The sequence below is a fragment of the Anguilla rostrata genome, chromosome 2 (assembly GCF_018555375.3).
Source record: "Anguilla rostrata isolate EN2019 chromosome 2, ASM1855537v3, whole genome shotgun sequence".
Lineage (NCBI taxonomy): Eukaryota > Metazoa > Chordata > Actinopteri > Anguilliformes > Anguillidae > Anguilla > Anguilla rostrata.
In genome coordinates this window covers 28,434,066-28,450,906 of record NC_057934.1, presented here as the reverse complement: position 1 = coordinate 28,450,906, position 16,841 = coordinate 28,434,066, and the positions used below count along the sequence as shown (strand labels likewise).

General features: G+C 39.8%; 1 protein-coding gene across 7 annotated transcripts in view; it reads right to left on the bottom strand.

The window, feature by feature from the left end:
* Nucleotides 1-91: 91 nt before the first annotated feature.
* cd37 (CD37 molecule) overlaps nucleotides 92-16,841 on the bottom strand; it is a 40,155-nt gene continuing 23,405 nt past the window's right edge. The window contains exons 8-11 of one of the 7 annotated variants that reach the window (XM_064324507.1): nucleotides 16,679-16,762; nucleotides 13,822-13,925; nucleotides 6,698-6,723; nucleotides 5,843-6,232 (exon numbers count right to left, since the gene is read on the bottom strand). In XM_064324507.1, the coding sequence (XP_064180577.1) occupies nucleotides 6,198-6,232; nucleotides 6,698-6,723; nucleotides 13,822-13,925; nucleotides 16,679-16,762 (249 nt within the window). In that variant the 3' untranslated portion in view covers nucleotides 5,843-6,197. Of the gene's footprint in view, nucleotides 905-5,842; nucleotides 6,724-13,821; nucleotides 13,926-16,678; nucleotides 16,763-16,841 lie in introns of those variants that run through there. The other 6 variants (XM_064324504.1, XM_064324506.1, XM_064324505.1 and 3 more) reach the window with 6 other exon arrangements.

The following is a 16,841-nucleotide window of genomic DNA, read 5'->3' as shown; positions in this document are numbered from 1 at the left end:
GTGTCCCTCATCAGGAATAAGCAGGGATAGACAATGGATGATCTCATTTGAAAGATTATATTTTAGTCAGTTTGGTATATCACCAATGCATTCATTTATTTCATTACATTTATTTGGCAGATGCTTTTATCCAAAGCAACGTACAATAAGTACATACCAAAGGTCATTGGAACAAAAACACAGGTCCGGTAAGGTACTATATTCACTATATTCATTTTGTAACAGTTATTCATAGCCATGAACACTTTAAGTCAACAGTAAGCATAGGCTAGGTCAGAGAGTAATGTTAAGTCAAACTAGGAGGCAAGACAGTGAGATACAGGATAAAGATAACAATACGAGTGCAATATAAGTGCTGAATGGAGGTACATGTGTAACATGGAAGTGCTAGAGGAACAAAGTGGAAAGATAGAAGGACTGGTAGCCTATGGAGTGATCTCAGCAGAGGAGTGACATGAGAGAACTTGGGAAGGCCGCAGACAAGTCCAGCAGCTGCATTCTGAATCATTTGTAATGGCTGTATGGCACAGGCTGGCAGACTTGCTCAGAGGGAGTTGCAGTAATCAAGACGGGCGGTCAACATAGCCTGGACAAGGAGCTGGGTGGAGTACGTGGTCAGGTATGGTTGAGTCCTCCTGATGTTGTACACAAGAAATATGCAGGACCATGATGTTGCCTTGATGTGCTCCTTGAAGTCCAGCTGGTCATCCAGGACCACTCCCAGGCTCACTGCAGAATGAGAGGCAGTCACCGGGGTGCCATCGACAGTGATTGAGAGCTTCTGTAATAGGGAGGTCTTATAGGAGATGAACAGCAGATTGGTCTTGTTGAGGTTGAGCTTCAAGTGATGCCTGGTCATCCAAATTGAGATGACAGCCAGGCAGGCAGATATTCTCTTATTGACCTGTATGGCAAAGGGAGGGAAAAAGAAGAAGACTTGTGTATCATCAGCATAACAGTGATAAGAGAAGCTGTGTAAACTAATAACTGAACCAAGAGCTTTGGTGTAAATAAAGAACAGCAGAGGACCCAGTACAAATCCCTGTGGGAGTCCTGTCACAAGGAGATGAGGTGCAGAGACAGACCCCATCCAGGTGACCTGTTGGGACCTATGTGCACGATAGAAAGCAAACCAAGAAGGCAGCCCCAGAAATTCCAATCTCAGCCAAAGTGGAGATGAGTAGTTTTTCAAAATGTAAAAATTCTGCAGACAGGTCTAGAAGGATCAGGACAGAGGAGAGGGATGAAGCTCTTGCAGTGGAAAGTCTCTGTTGAGTGGCCGTAAGAAAGCCAGACTGCTGAGTGTCAAACAGGTTGTTCTGATGGAGAAAAGATGATAGTTGTTTTAGCATTGCTTGTTCTAGGGTTTTGGAAAGAAAACATAGAAGTGATACAGGTCAATAGTTCTTGACATCAGAGGGGTCTAATGTAGGTTTCTTAAGGAGTGGGCTAACATAAGCTATCTTAAAGTCAGAGGGAACATTGCCACAGGCAAGGGAGGCATTAATGTTCCAAACTTATTCCATTTAAGAATGATTTAAGCCAAGGTGTTCTTCTGGACATTCAATGCTGCAGAATGTTTTTTGTACCCTTCCCCAGATCTGTCCCTCGACACAATCTTGTCTCGGAGGTCTATGGACAATTCATTAGACTTCATGGCTTGGTTTTTTCTCTGACATGCACTGTCAACTGTGGAACCTTATACAGACAGGTGTGTGCCTTTCCAAATCATGTTCAATCAACTGACTTTACCACAGGTGGACTCCAATCAAGTTGTAGAAACATCTCAAGTATGATCATTGGAAACAGGATGCACCTGAGCTCAATTTTGAGTATCATAGCAAAGGGTCTGAATACTTATGTGACATTTCAGTTTTTTTATTTTTAACAAAAGATGAATAGGCAGTGTGCAGTTATCATTTGATGCTTTTCCTAGGGTTTATAACAGCAATGACAATAATTTTGCCCAAATAATTCGTGAATTGAGATTGTTTCAGTGAATGGATATTAATGCTTTTTCTATTAAAACACAAATATGAGGATTCAGTTATGATACAACAATAAAACATTTTATTATAGAATGTGTCTATTATAGAACTTGCATCACCAGGTATAAATCTAACAGCCAATGCTTGAAGAGGACCGGTTTGCTCACATGAGTACCACACTTATTTTTTCCACTTTGAACACTGCGTTTGACGAAATAAAGTTATTGGTAGCTGAAGATTTGTATATCTGAACAGCATTTGTTTGATATGAATGTAGTGGTTATCTGCAATTGCATAGATCTGAGATGCACAGAAAAAATGACTTTGATATGCCTATTTATCTGGAGGGAGCTTTGGATTGGATAGCACATGTGTAACTGACCAAATTATTGACTAATAGAAACATACTTTCAACATGCCACTTTTGCTTTCAACAAAATTACTGACCGATGAAAGCAAGTATTTTTGACACGCCCCTTGCTTTTGACATGCCCTGTACTCCGGTATCCAGATAATGATACTTAAATCCAGTTTAATGTCCTTTTCAAAACGGTAAGGTTCAGAGAAGCACCAAGATGTCAAGCATAACATCACTACCCAGGCTACTTAAACAGAGAAGTCCGTTGCAAGATTTAATCAGTGGTTGCAGAAGTGGCGTGCTAATGCTAGTTCTGCTGCAGCTGCAGAGATATTTGGCTTTAAATGAAAGCAGCTTAAATGAAAGCAGCGCTGAACTTCTTTAACCCAGAGAGGTGATTAGTCAATAATGTTAAGCCAGCGACACTGAAGTGGAGACTGATAAGGAACAACTGTAGCTGTTTGAGAAACAAGGGAAATGAAGTTAGCCATAAAACTGATTAGCTGCTACTTATGATAGATATTACTTGCCAGATAGCTGACTAATCAAATTTTCATGCCATTTTTTAGGAGTTGAGTGAACTTTTGGATATTTTTATTCAAACAAAATCAATAATATCGGCTGCTTTGCTGTAGTGATGGGCAAAGCAGTTCTTTTCAGTGTACTGAATCATTAGAATCAGTTCATTAAAAAGATCTGTCCAAAAGATTCGTTCACCGAATCATTCAGTGCTTGACCGGAGCTCTGACTGCGTAGTCCCAGAAGTCTGACAGAATGACTGAAAATTTAGGACAGTATACTCCCATTTTATGTTCATCTTGTTATGTGTTTGCAATCCCAGAATTTCACAGTGAGAAGCTATTCATTTTTCTAACTTAGATAATGATCACTACACTACATACTTGATTGACTAAGATATGTAGTGCTTAGATTATGGTTTTATAGGGGGAGACAGTGAATCTGATACAATGTCATATTGTTTCTAAGAATGTGGCCTGGCCTCCCCATCACAAGCATCAAAGCAAATGTGATTGGGACAATTTAAAATCCACTGATACCCTAATCTAGGAAGACAATCTATGGGTCTCAACTCCTGCAGAGTTTGTCCCAGAAGAGACAAACCAGAAGACCCAGGACACCATACCGGAGGTTGGAAACCCTGCATGGCTAACATTTCCCTAACTTTAAGTTTTAATGCAATCTTTAGGTAGGTCAGTCATAAATTAGTCTGACCCCCCTTCCCTTCTCTCAAACACCTTAACTCAGCATCACCCAAGACATTAAAAATTGAAAACAAATCATGAGGAAGGAGGATTATTTAGAAATACTGAAGCAACACCTCACGACATCAGCTAGAAAGTTAAAACTTGGTTGCAACTGGGTCTTCCAGTAGGACAATGACCCTAAGCATACCTCCAAAATTGTAACAAAATGGCTTAAAGACAATAAAGTGAAAGTATTGGAGTGGCCATCACAAAGCCCTGACCTGAATCCCATAGAATATTTGTGGACTGAACTGAAAAAGTGTGTCCAAGTAAGGAGGCCTTCAAACCTGACTGAGTTACAGCAGTTCTGTCAGGAGGAACGGGCAAAAATTCCGGCAAAGTATTGGGAGAAGCTTGTAGGAGGCTACCCGAAGAGTTTGAGATTCAAGTTAAGCAATTAAAAGGCAATGCCACCAAATACTAACAAAGTGTATGCAAACATTTGACCCACTGAAAATCTGATATGGTACATAAAAGCTGAAATAAATTTGTCTCTTAGCTATTATTTTGAAATGACCTCTTATGGAAATAAAGTAGATACCCTAATTGACTAACAGAAAATGTATGGTAACATGAAATGGGTGGAGTTGTGAAAAATTGAGTTTGAATGTTTGTAGCCTAGGTATATGTAAACTTTTGGCCTCAACTGTATGTCTGCCACAGGTTCTGGTTCACTAGTCTTCATTGATAACGTAACTACTGATAGCAGCTGCAGAATGAAATCTGAAATGTACAGAAATATCTGCTCAAGTTCAAGCAAATGTCGCAAAACTCATTGGACAGCAACTAATCCTACGGCAAGATAATGATCCCAGACCAGTGGTGGCAATACAGCTGCAATAGGGCCCGTAGTCTGAGAGGGCTTGTGATCCCATCATGGAGAGCAGGCACTCCACCAAAAAGTCTGTTCTTGTACGGGCCCTTGCATGAGACTCTCAATAAGCATCAGAGAAAGTGTACATTTATAGGCATTGTGCCATCTGTTATATATATCTTTCAATAAAGAAACTAATCTCCATCATGGTTATTAAGCTTTCTTTGTAAAATGGACTGATAATGTCAAACTTAGCCTGTATGCCCATTCTACAGAAAACATTGTTTAAACTATTCAATTAAATACTCTCTGGTCATTTCTTTGATATTAGTGTTATTTTTTGATACACAAAGATTGCTGGGAAATATGTGTGTATGTTTTTGTCCAATGTCAAGTGTCTATTTTTCATCATATGATGATGCAGAATTACATAACTGTTAGCTAGTTTTGGTGGTGAAACTTTAAGGTCAGCTAATTAGCTGAGGAAGAGGGCAGGAGAGCTGTAGCTGAGTAGCTGAGGAAGAGTAAGAAAATAAAGATGCCTTATAACCACAAAAGTGGATCTTAGAAGACAAAAGCGAAAACCGTCCAGGAGAAAAAGGTAGCCAAGTTGCCAGAGTTGGATTGTTTTTTAATAAGCAGCCACCAACCCCCTGCAATGTTGTTGTTGATGACATTGCCAGTCACAGTCACAACAACAGAGCACTCATTTTTTTAAATTAAAATTAATCTAGAAATACCGGAGGAGCAGCACAGGACAGGAGAGACTGAATGGACTGGCTATACTTTCTATCGAGAGCGTCAGAGCTCAGGAGCTACATTTGATGGAAATTGCTGATGATTTTGTACAATGTAAGGTTTGTTGGATGCTCCATCAAATGAGTCCTTTAAAATGGGATTTGTGTGGGGTTTCTGATGGGCCTGTTATAATTAGAATTGGACTGCTACCATGTGTCTCAACAATTGTTTTTGTTTTTGCATGAGCAAAGCCACAGTGCTAAACAGTAAATGATGACCATGAAATTTTGGATAAGGACAACCGTAATCCACATGCGTTTCTTAAAGTGAAAGCACCAGATAAATTGAAGATCCAAAACAATAGGGTGGGTGAGGATGTTTTAATGAAATAACCTTTTTGATTCTACAGTGATTTTTAAATGATCCCCAAATTATAGCAATCTTGGGAATTATAGTCTGTCATCTTGGTGTAGGTAATTGGGGGGTATTGATGGGGAATTACCCTAGAATTGTCCTAGCAGTCTGGAAGAAACAATAGACTCAGATGGCCATGAGGAATTTGTGGTTTTCCTGTACATCTCAGCCAAAGATTTTGTTCACTTACAACCTGGAACAGAAAAATATATGTTTTAAGTCCAAGGTTTCGGTGAAGACCTCAGTGAAAAGTCAGTATTAAAAATAATTTTGTAAACAATTTTATTGAATGACTTAAAAAGCAATTACACACACAATACAGGTGTACATCAAATATGTGCTCACAGAATATTACATAAGATAGACATACAGTAAACTATACCTATATGATGTAAACAGACATTATACGTTTGAAGTACAAGACAGAACTCATTTAACGGAATGAATAAAACACAAACAATACTGTCAAGGAAAAATATCAACAATTAATTACAATCATAGTCAATCATTTTCAGTTTGAGTCCATTGTAGCCAGACAAAGATGAAACGATGCGACGTGTCCCACTCTCACTCCTGACTAGGAATAGCGAGTCAGTGCACTGTAATCCAAATTCATCTTCCTATACAGAGACATCGAAAGGACCATACCACAGAGCTAAAGAGAAAGAAAAAAGGGAGGTCATTTGTATATACCATTCACTTGGCATAATAGACAAAAGCCATATTATTTGTGCTATAATCAAATTCTTACCAGAATTACCATTATATAATGGGAATTGTAAACTAATAGTTTCCCTATGATTTTACTTTCCCCCCCTTATTTTTCTTTTCCGCCATACCTCATGAACAAAAAAAATAATTGGTGTCCTGTCAAAATTGTTAATCTATGTAAGGAAACTGTTTCTGAGTCATTGAAAATATTTTGATTACCAAGCTTTACCAAGAATTTTTCTTTTTAAAAAAAAAAACAAAAAAAAAAAACAGAAAACTCCTGACACATCTTGGCACCTGAAATAGCAAAACATATCAGGAGGTATCATATGTGAGACAGGATGACAGAAAGCTGATGGAAGAAAGCTCACAGAATTGTTTACATTGAATGGCTCAATGAAAAGTCTACCTTGCCAATACTCCATGTAAAAATCTCTGTATGGGATTCAGAAACAAGAAATGTCAGTCACTATGAAATTACATACACAGTCCATGCACACACACTATAGAAGACCACACCCAGATAAACACAAGGTACTTAAAACAACACACAAGCATAGTGAACACTTAAAAACAATATACAGAACTCAAGCACCTTGTAAATCACTTGTACCTTACATACTTGTACCATGTTTTCTGTGTTGATGGACACATTTTTTCATCACAGGTGCACAGTATGTAAGTTTTTTTTAGAACCCTTTTTTCATAATTGGTAACATTTTCTTCACATTGCGACAAATATCAATAAATTATAAGCTCTAAGAAAAAAAACTTGTCTCTCTGACTGCCCCAACCTCTGAAATCAGCCACTCTAAATTTTACTGCACCTAAATTTTACTAGCTGTTTATAGGATTTTTAACCCCTTCACGCAATGCCCCTAGTGGTTGGCACGCCGGCATGCCGAGATTGCTGAACTCAGACATTCAGTGCTACTGCAACCAAACTGTGAGAGGAAACGACAAACTTTGTGTTCTAGCTTTATTAGTAGACTATACACGACAACTATTCTGAATACGGGGTTTGTGAGTGTCACCATTGTCATGTATATCGTCCATTTAACAAGCACCCCCCCCCCCCTTGCTGTCTCATCTGCAACTATATTAGCCAGACGCAATACTAACACAGCGGGAAGAATGCTGCTCACTGAATAGTGAAATAAACCAGATTAATTCTAGTGTAATTATCTGATGCCATATAACTATGAATATCAGGGACTAAATGTGGAATAAGTATACAATCATATAATTGGTTTTACGCTTAGAGATGTCCCTTTAAATATTCGGTGGTCATTTATTGTCTTGGATGATCCGTTTATGAAATATAAACTCATTTTGAATGCCTGTATACTATCTGAGAAAGCTGCTGTTAATTTCACTGTGGTCCTTTAGAATAAATTCTGGTTTGATTAACACTTGTTTCATCCAGTAGCAGACAGTCCAAGCTTTCCAACGATGTATGACGTGGCTATTTTCACATTCGAAAACAGAAATAAAAATTCCTGCGTAACAGGAATTTGTGTGGCATCGTCTTGGGTTTGCGCATTCAGCCTCAAACTGAATTTTCGTTTTCCAAAGTTGAGCATGGCTAAAGCATATCCCAGCCCAGAGGATATTGATTTCTGGAGCCATTTAGAAGAGGAGCGCAAGGGGTGCTCTATTCGACAACACTGATTGTCTACTGGAGGAAGCATATGAACTTGGCAAAGATGTGCTCCTCGACATGTACGTATTACTTTCCGCAGTATTTCAGTTATATACTTTTTCTTCACTTTACCTTAGCCTTTTTTTTTTTAACCTTTTTTATGCCTCTAGCCATATTTTTGATATAGCTAGTCTCGTCTTAGTAGACAACTGTTCGCCTTTGCTAATAATGCTGAGCATATTTGCATTGGGGTTCTAACTAATGGCTGTCATAATCGTGTAGTTAGTGCAGTGGCTTGTTGTGGTCAGCTCTGCCAGAATTCATACTACGCACAATGAAATAGACTTTTTCAAGAGGTTAACGCTATTCTCTAATGAGTATATTTGATGTGCCGATTTGTTGTGAAGCTGGAACATTGACAGAATTTTCCAGATGGTGGAATTTTATCTTTTTATTGTACGTATGGTAAACAATTTGGTAGTAGTGTCTCCGTGGGCTATACTTGTCCCTTGGGGCATGGGAAATACTTTCAAATATGTACTCGATGAATGTAAAGTTGACTGATTATAGATAGCAATGTTTGTGAAACACACAGAGAAATCCCAGGGTGTGCAACAAAAGATTACACACTGAGTACTGAAAAAAAGTGTTATTGAGTTGCATGAGTGTGATTACATGTATTGTTGTGTGTATCAAAGTGTGTTATAATGCTTTTGCATTGCGTCATTTGTTTATTTTTCAAAAATTTCACTATTTCTGCGGGGATGGAGATGCTGGACCCTCCACCGCTGCAGCTCGGGCAGTGCCCTCCGCTGCTCCTCCCTCTGCTGCTCCTCAGGCCCACAGGACTGGCGCTGCCGCCACTGTTTCAGCTTCTGCTGCTGCTCCAGCTCCAGTGTTGTCTCCTTCTGTCATTCGAGCCTGCAGGGCTGCCTCTGCTGCTACTGCTCCAGCTCCTGTGTTGTCTCCACCTGTTACTCAAGTTCGCAGGGCTGCCTCTGCTGCCGCCCCTGCTGCACGCCCCCGTAGAGGTTCAGAGGCTTGATGCTAGTTCTTCCACTCCTGCTCCTGCTCATCCCCACAGGGCTTCAATAGGAACAAGTCAGGCTAAAAGAAGAGCCACAGAGCCCGATTCTAAGGGGGAATGGCAGGACATCAGTGTTGAGGATGAGGAGCCTTTTCAGTTCCCCTTCAGCCCACAGAGGACCCCTGGAGTTCAGCTGGATGTCACAAAGGAATACAGCCCATTGGAACTGTTCCAGCTGTTCTTTAGCAAGGAGGCCATTGAAGTTCTCTGTGACGACACCAATAAGAATGCACAGCACACACAACTTCAGGGGAAACGGAAGCAGTGAGAAGATGCTAACGACATGCTGCACTACCTGTCCATTGTCCTTTACCAGGGTCTGATGAGGGCCCATTCTGCTTGGGATCTGTGGAGGATGGACCAGCCTTGCCTTTCCACAAAGTTTTATGCCAGGCTACAGGTTTGCTGCCATCAGTGCCTGCATTCACATGAGTGATCCAGCACCAGACATCCTCAACGAGCAGCTGAGAGACTAACCTGGTTACGATGGCCCATTCTGGGTAAAGCCACTTCAGGACCAGATCCTGACCGCATGCAGGGCTTTTTACCATCCACATCAGAACCTTGCCATCGTTGAGCGCGTGGTAGCCATGACAGCGCAGCATGAGATGAAGCAGTTTATGAAGGATAAACCAATGAAATGGGGCTTCAAGCTGTTTGTCCTGGCTGACAGCAAGACTGGCTACACATGTGATTTCAACATCTACCAGGGAAGAGCACTCACCCCTAGTGGAAATGGGCTGAGTTATGACACTGTCATGAGCCTGATTTGGGTGCTATACCTTGGAATGGGTTACCACATCTATGTGGATAACGTCTACACTAGTGCAGCACTCTTCAGGCAGCTCTAACGGATCCACTATGGGGCCTGTGGAACCATCAGGCAGAACAGGATTGGGTTTTCCAGGACCATGGTGAATGTTCTACCCAAGACAGCTGTGCGAGGGGACATGTGCTGGATCAGGGATGGATCCTTGCTGTATGTGAAGTGGAGGGATTGTAGGGATGTCACTATGTGTTCCTCCATTCACAAGGCGTACAGTGGGAGGACAACACAGCGGCGTGTGAAGAGCCCTGATGGCACCTGGTCACGGCAGGCTGTTCCAGTCCCAGATCCAGTCCTTGACTACAACAGGTACATGGGGGGTGTTGACCTGTCAGACGCTCTCATCCAGTACCACGGCATCTCACAGAAGACCACACGCTGGTACCGGAAGTTGTTCCTCCACTTTGTTGACATTGCGGTGGTGAACAGCATCATAATTCACAAAGAGCTGGCTCAGTAGAAACAGCACACTCCCCTGACCCAGAAGAAGTTCAGGGAGGTCCTCTCTGCACAGCTAGTTAACGTGGGCAAGGGTGGCAGCACAGAGCACAGGGAAGAAGAGGAGGTGGTGAGACAGCAGTGGAGAGAAGGTCACTGGGCTGTTTCCCTGTACCAGTCACAGATGTGACCTCCTCTGATGTCCGTGACAAGGTCACAAAGGGGAGGAGGCACTGCGTACTCTGCCACAGCAGGAATCTGTACAACAGGACGATGTTGTGCCGGTCTTGTGATGCACCCCTCTGCATTGTGGCAGACTACATCTGCTTCACAAAGTGGCATGAGCCCCAGCGGAGTCAGGCACTGTGCATGGAGCCCCGGTGTCTTGTGTACATAGTTTTCACCATTTGAGTTTTTACCTTTCACCATTCATTTTCTATGCCTCCTAAAGTGCAACCCCTTGTCCACGTCGTTGGAGGTGGTAACAGCACATTGTCGTCTTTCAGGTAGCAGCATTCATTTTTGTTATCCTTGGAAATGCCAGCTTTGTTGAGTTACTGTGCTGGCTAATGGGGCTCTGGTGAAAAATAGACAAATTTCAATGCTTTATAATGGACAAAAAAATTTTTATTCATTTTTGAAGAGGTTTTGGATAGGTTTTTTGACCCCAAGATATCCATCCCCTACAGTTGAGGCCAAAAGTTTACTACAAAATGAGTATCATATCTGTGTTTTGTAGTTGTCCATGACCATGCACTTTTGTACGTCGTTTTGGATAAAAGCGTCTGCCAAATAAATGTAATGTAATGTAATGTAACATACATAACAGAATCCAAGTGGTCTATTCCGCTTATACAACAGTTACCAGCAACGACAATATATTAGTTACTTTTATCTTTATTTATTTTTATTGATTTAATCAGCTGAAATTGAAACATTCTTCATCCCTTTTGGGCATATTGTTTTATCATTGTCTAGCACAACTATGATTGATAGTTTCATTTAGACTGTTGTTATGCAAAACTCTGGTTTACTATTTGGACCTCTGCTTGTTAATTCTATGAAACAATGATTCTATCAGGAAAAAATTATTTCTTCTCATTTTTATACCATACATTTAGTACCAATTTTGGTCATTTTGTCATTACATTATTTAAGGGAATTGCTTGAAACCATAACTCAATCAAATTTATCTCCCTAGCTCTGTCTTGCTTTTTGTAATGGTTTGGTCACACAGTATGGACAAATTGTCTTTCTAGTCTCTCTGAAAATGGGTTAGAATGCAAGCTACAATAGCTTTATGCTAGGTTTGCCATTGTGCAGGTTACCTAGCTAATATAATTTTAGGTTAAAAGAGTCTCATGGCATGCTTGTTATCCCGGCTAGCTAGCTAGCCAACTATTGAATTATTTTCAAAACTGCAGTTAAACTATGAACACAGTTTTTCACAAAGATAAGGAACAAAATCTGTCCCATATGAGTTATAGCTGTATGGAACGTCCCTTCTACTGTCCAAATAAGGCACGATTTCGTATTTTGCAGGATAGTTGGTAATCTGCAATCAAGCTGTAGGCTGCAGTAACTGTAACAGTGATTCAACGTTGTTAATTGTGAAATTGGACTTTAAAAAGTGGAGGGGAAGTAACGTTAATTCAAAATCGAAAGAAGGACATTGCTTTTCAACTGCTTTAGAATGTTGGAATTTGTTACACATTGATTTTAGAATTGTTGATTTTACAGAAGGCTGAGTTGTCCTGTTATTGAAACTGAATGCACATGCTTGGACCTATCAGAACTGATTATTCAGCCAAGCTGTTGTATAACAATAAATAACATTATTCAAAGGTACATAACCATATTATCTGTTTCTAACATGGAATGTCTGATTTAAATTCCTAAAATATTATGTTTTTCTGATTACTATTTCTGTGATGCAACTCATGGATTTAATGCCTATTAATGAAAAGATTGCTTTTGCATGCTGTTGCCCTTGAATTTAAAGGGGAATTTCACTTTATAACACTTCTGGAGTCATTTTCACACCTACCCAGGCTTTTGTTGTGCACCCCAGACAGGGTTTAGGTTGCTTGCTTCAATATTTAGATATTTAGATATACCCTTGTAAGCACCCCGCCCCCCATCCAATATAAGCCCATTCAACATCAAACTCCACATTAGACTCATTGTAAATGCACGAATGCACGTCCCTGCTTCTCATGACTGATACTGTCCTTCAATGAATGTTACCCTTAATTTTTCGATTTTTAGTTATTTAATTAGGTTAATATTTTACGCTGTCTTGTTGCTTTCCTCCAAATGCAGGAAGTAGACCCAGGCAGTTTAGTGTCAAACTTGAGGATGCATATCATTGCGCGACTTCTGATGTGGGCGTACCTGCAGACAATAACATTAGGTTGGTCGTAGAAATAGTGTTGTATTACTCCTAGCTAGCAAAACTGAAAATGTCTGAGGACGAAATAAATGGATGGTGGCAACCCTATAACAACAGACAGCAAGCTGTCTAACTGTACCGTAGACATCCTATGTATCACAGACAGACGCGTGTTACTCAGCCCGCTTAGTACCTACCTCGAGCGATTCGACCAACGATGGGAAAACGGTGGGTACAGCTCCAGGCTTCAGATGGTCGCCTTGGTAGTCGGTGGCTTAAAAGTGGTCGCTGCGTACCCTTAGTCCGCGTTTGCGAACTTTTTCGACTGTTATGTTGGGGTGTCTGATTACATCCAGCCATGTCTGGCACAAAGTTGCATCGTGTGGAAAACTATGAAAATGTGCTTTCAAGGCACTTAACAGGGGCATTATAACCACCGGGTACAATGCACCTCATTATTACACCGATATCACATCAAACAAAAGCTAGCAGACGTTAGTTTGTTCGATTTCAACGCTAAGTTAACGGAATGTTTTGCTTCGCTTATTCTTGATTTTGCTGCAAAACGAAATCGAAGAAGAAAAAACCGGAAACCATACTACTATGTGGACTAAAAAAAATAGGTTTTTGTTTCTAACGTTAGAAATTTAAAATGAAATAACTAATCGAAAAATGAAGGCCGACACATTCATTAGAAGGACGATATCAGTCCTGAGAAACAGGGAGTGTGTTTACAATGAGTCTAACGTGGAGTTTGATGTTGAATGAGCTTCTATTGGATGGGGGGGGGGGGGGGGGGGGGTGAAATTCCCCTTCAAATCCAAGTTAAATACAAAGTAACATACAACATGTAGTGCAGTGAATAAGCTGTTTTCTATAATAAGAAGGTTGCACAGTTCAAGTTATAAAATCCTGATTAAAACTCATGCATTTCATGCTGTTTGAGACATTTCATTTCTAAACACAAGCTAGCCTACATAAAACATAACACACACAACAAAAAGGCATTCAATGTTATTTATATGGTGCATCTCCTTAATTTGCACAGTTAAAGTTAGGATTTTTGCTTAAATATTTAGGATTCCATAATGGTTACATTGAATACCGCCCAATAACATCAAAAAGCATGCATCCACTCCGAAACAGACCTTGAAGGCTGAAAGAGCCTGTCATTTGTCTTTAGTGGCTGGTGACAGCAATGATGACAATGACTGAGACAATAGAACATTGTGAGACCGATGCACTGGATGAACTACAGAGAAAGGGAATAAGCATTGAAATTGAAGAGTTAGACTTATGCTTACATAAGTGGTCCAGAATCCCAAATCAACAGCATGTAAAACAACCACATAATAACTGATGGTGACAGGACTAAGAAATAGAATTATCTGTACCTGTGGTCCTACTTGCAGCTGATCTACCCTAGTCCCACTTTTGGTAATAATAACCATACTACCATAGTGTTCAATGTGTGGCATTTGTAGCAAAGCAGGTCTGCTATAAGATGGGGTATTGCTTATACCCCAAAGTTACTAGCAAGCCTTGACAGTAACTTTTTGTCTCACCTGCCACGGTGGCTAGTGGTTTTTTTCCGAAGCCACTAGCCACTCAGAATTTTCACTGGCCAATATACCTCCCCCCCAAGACCCCCCCCCCCCCCACAAAAAAAACCCCCAAAAAAAGTAATAAATATATTGAGGAATGTAACTCCATACACTTGTATGGACATAACATTAAAAAGCATTTCAGACTGATACACATTTCAGATTTCACTTGACAGTAGATTGAAATGTATGGCCAAAATACCCCAAATTATGTAATATTGAATTCATTTTTTGCCCAATCACTCATTTGTTCACAAACTATGTTCAGACATTCACTGGCAGCGCATACGAAATCTGGCAACATTGGCAGCTAAAAATTATAGGCAAAGCTTATGGGTCTTAACAGGTACACCCATGGACAAAGTTTTATAATTCTAGGATGAACGAGATGGCAGGCAGACCATTTGACTTTGGGACCTCATTACAGTGCCCCCTAAATGACTAACTCATGCCATTACTGTTATCTGGGTTACACGTGGCCTGTACTATCTGTGTGCGAAAATGGACAAAACGTTACCAATATTTGGCCAAATTATTGGACAAAATTAAGGAGAAAATTAATTACAATAGGTTTACAATTACAGTACAATAGGTTTCTCCTGCCTCACAGTGGAACACTAATAATGTGAATTTCAGCACAAGGGCAAAGAACAAAAATCTACTTATGGGCTGACTTTTGAGTACACCTTAACATTTCCATCAAAACATGATCTTACCGGTTTACACTGGGAGTTCTGTTAGCACATTAGGTAAAGCAGTTGCACCAGTACTACTCAATGTTTCAAAAATTATCTAGACCAGGCTTAATATCATGTGCTGACAGATTACAAGTTTACTGATGTGTGTGAAAACACAAATTCGATATGTAAATCCAGATACAGACACTAGTAAAAGGAAAGTCATATGTGCATACAGGTACATATTGTTTTTTGCATTTACTACAGATCTGATTGAAGAATCAGGGTGCTTAATGGTGCTTAAAATAGTATAAAACAACAGGACAGAAAATCTTGAACTGAAGAACTCAATTTATCACAATCTTTCAAAATTCCGAATAGCTAAGTACACTCCAACAGAAATGCAGTCCCATTGGCTTAAATTAGGTGCATATGCAACATGTTTTAACAGCGAGTCTCCTTCAGATGCAAGGATGCATTGTGTGTACATCTATTGTAAGCCTAATGGATTTCTCTTCTGTTGGAGTGTATTTAGCCATTTGGCATTTTAGAACATCATTATAAATTGTTTTGGTCTCTCCTGTTGTTTTATAATCTTTTGCAGTTACAGTGTGATTCATGATTACAAACTGGAACTCACATTTACAAATCACAGTTTACATTTACTGTTCTTTTATACACATACTTTTGACAGCGATTTCATTCCATAGCACATGCCCTAATAAGTTGGTGAACCACTTTGCTAATAGAACTACATTTACATAATAATTTTTCTATTGTGTGAGCTGGATGTATGTCTGTAGTCAGCTATCATTGCAACACCATGGTCATCATCAGTTGTGTCAAACAGTAATAGAGATAAGGAAGAGACAATGATTTACTTATGGAGAGCATGTTGAGGGGATGGGACATTGTGGACAGAAGGGGACAGCAGCAATGATGTCAGTCAAATGCACGCCTCAGAAACTTCTCCAGGAAATGCCCATAACCCATATGACATGGGCTACTTCAGGAAGGTCATTACTCTTCTACGATCTGGATTCTGGATAGTTTCCAACACTCATAGGGACTAATGTGCATAGGGAGAATGCTTTCTTAGTCACTACCTGTTGATTTGTGCTGATGCTAACTCCTTGCCTTACTATTTATTCTTACATGTGTTATTTAATGTATAGCCATAAAGTATGTATGAGCCATTGTAAGTTATATCTCATGCATTGTTTGTCGAGTGTGTGTATATATATATATATATATATACACATACATATATACATATATAGTATCATCTCAAATTTGTGATTTCTAGCGAATAGAATGTGCCTGCGATGTCACCGCTGTTTCAATGTTCTAAGCCCTTGAGTTTAGTGTGTTTAATGTTCATGTATTAATTTTTTTATTATTAATTAGTATTGTCAGCACTGTTCATGATGGTCATGTAGTATCCATTTTATGTATTAGTTCAAGTAAATCTGTAATTCTGCGTTTAATCATTTATATGTAATATTGTTATCAAGGATTTCCCCTTTATTTTCTATAGGTTTACAGAACCACTCACATCCCCTGCCACAGTGTAAGGAAGCTGTATTGAAGACAAAAATGTCTTCAGTGCAATTTTAGCAAATGCCCTATAGTGGCTACACTGACACCAAAAAACTGGACTTATTCTTTAAAATTGTAATTTTACACCCAAAGAAAATGTAACCTCAGCTGTGTTTCTCACTCACCTCAACTAGCACCACAGCAAACAACACGCCCAGAATGATTACCACGTTTTCTTCAAGCCACTCCTTAATACCTTCTCTGCAGCCCTGAGAAAGAGAGGTACACTTATGTTTGGAAAAATAGCACAATCCACAGAGAGGTAAAAACAGGGAAATTATAATTAAC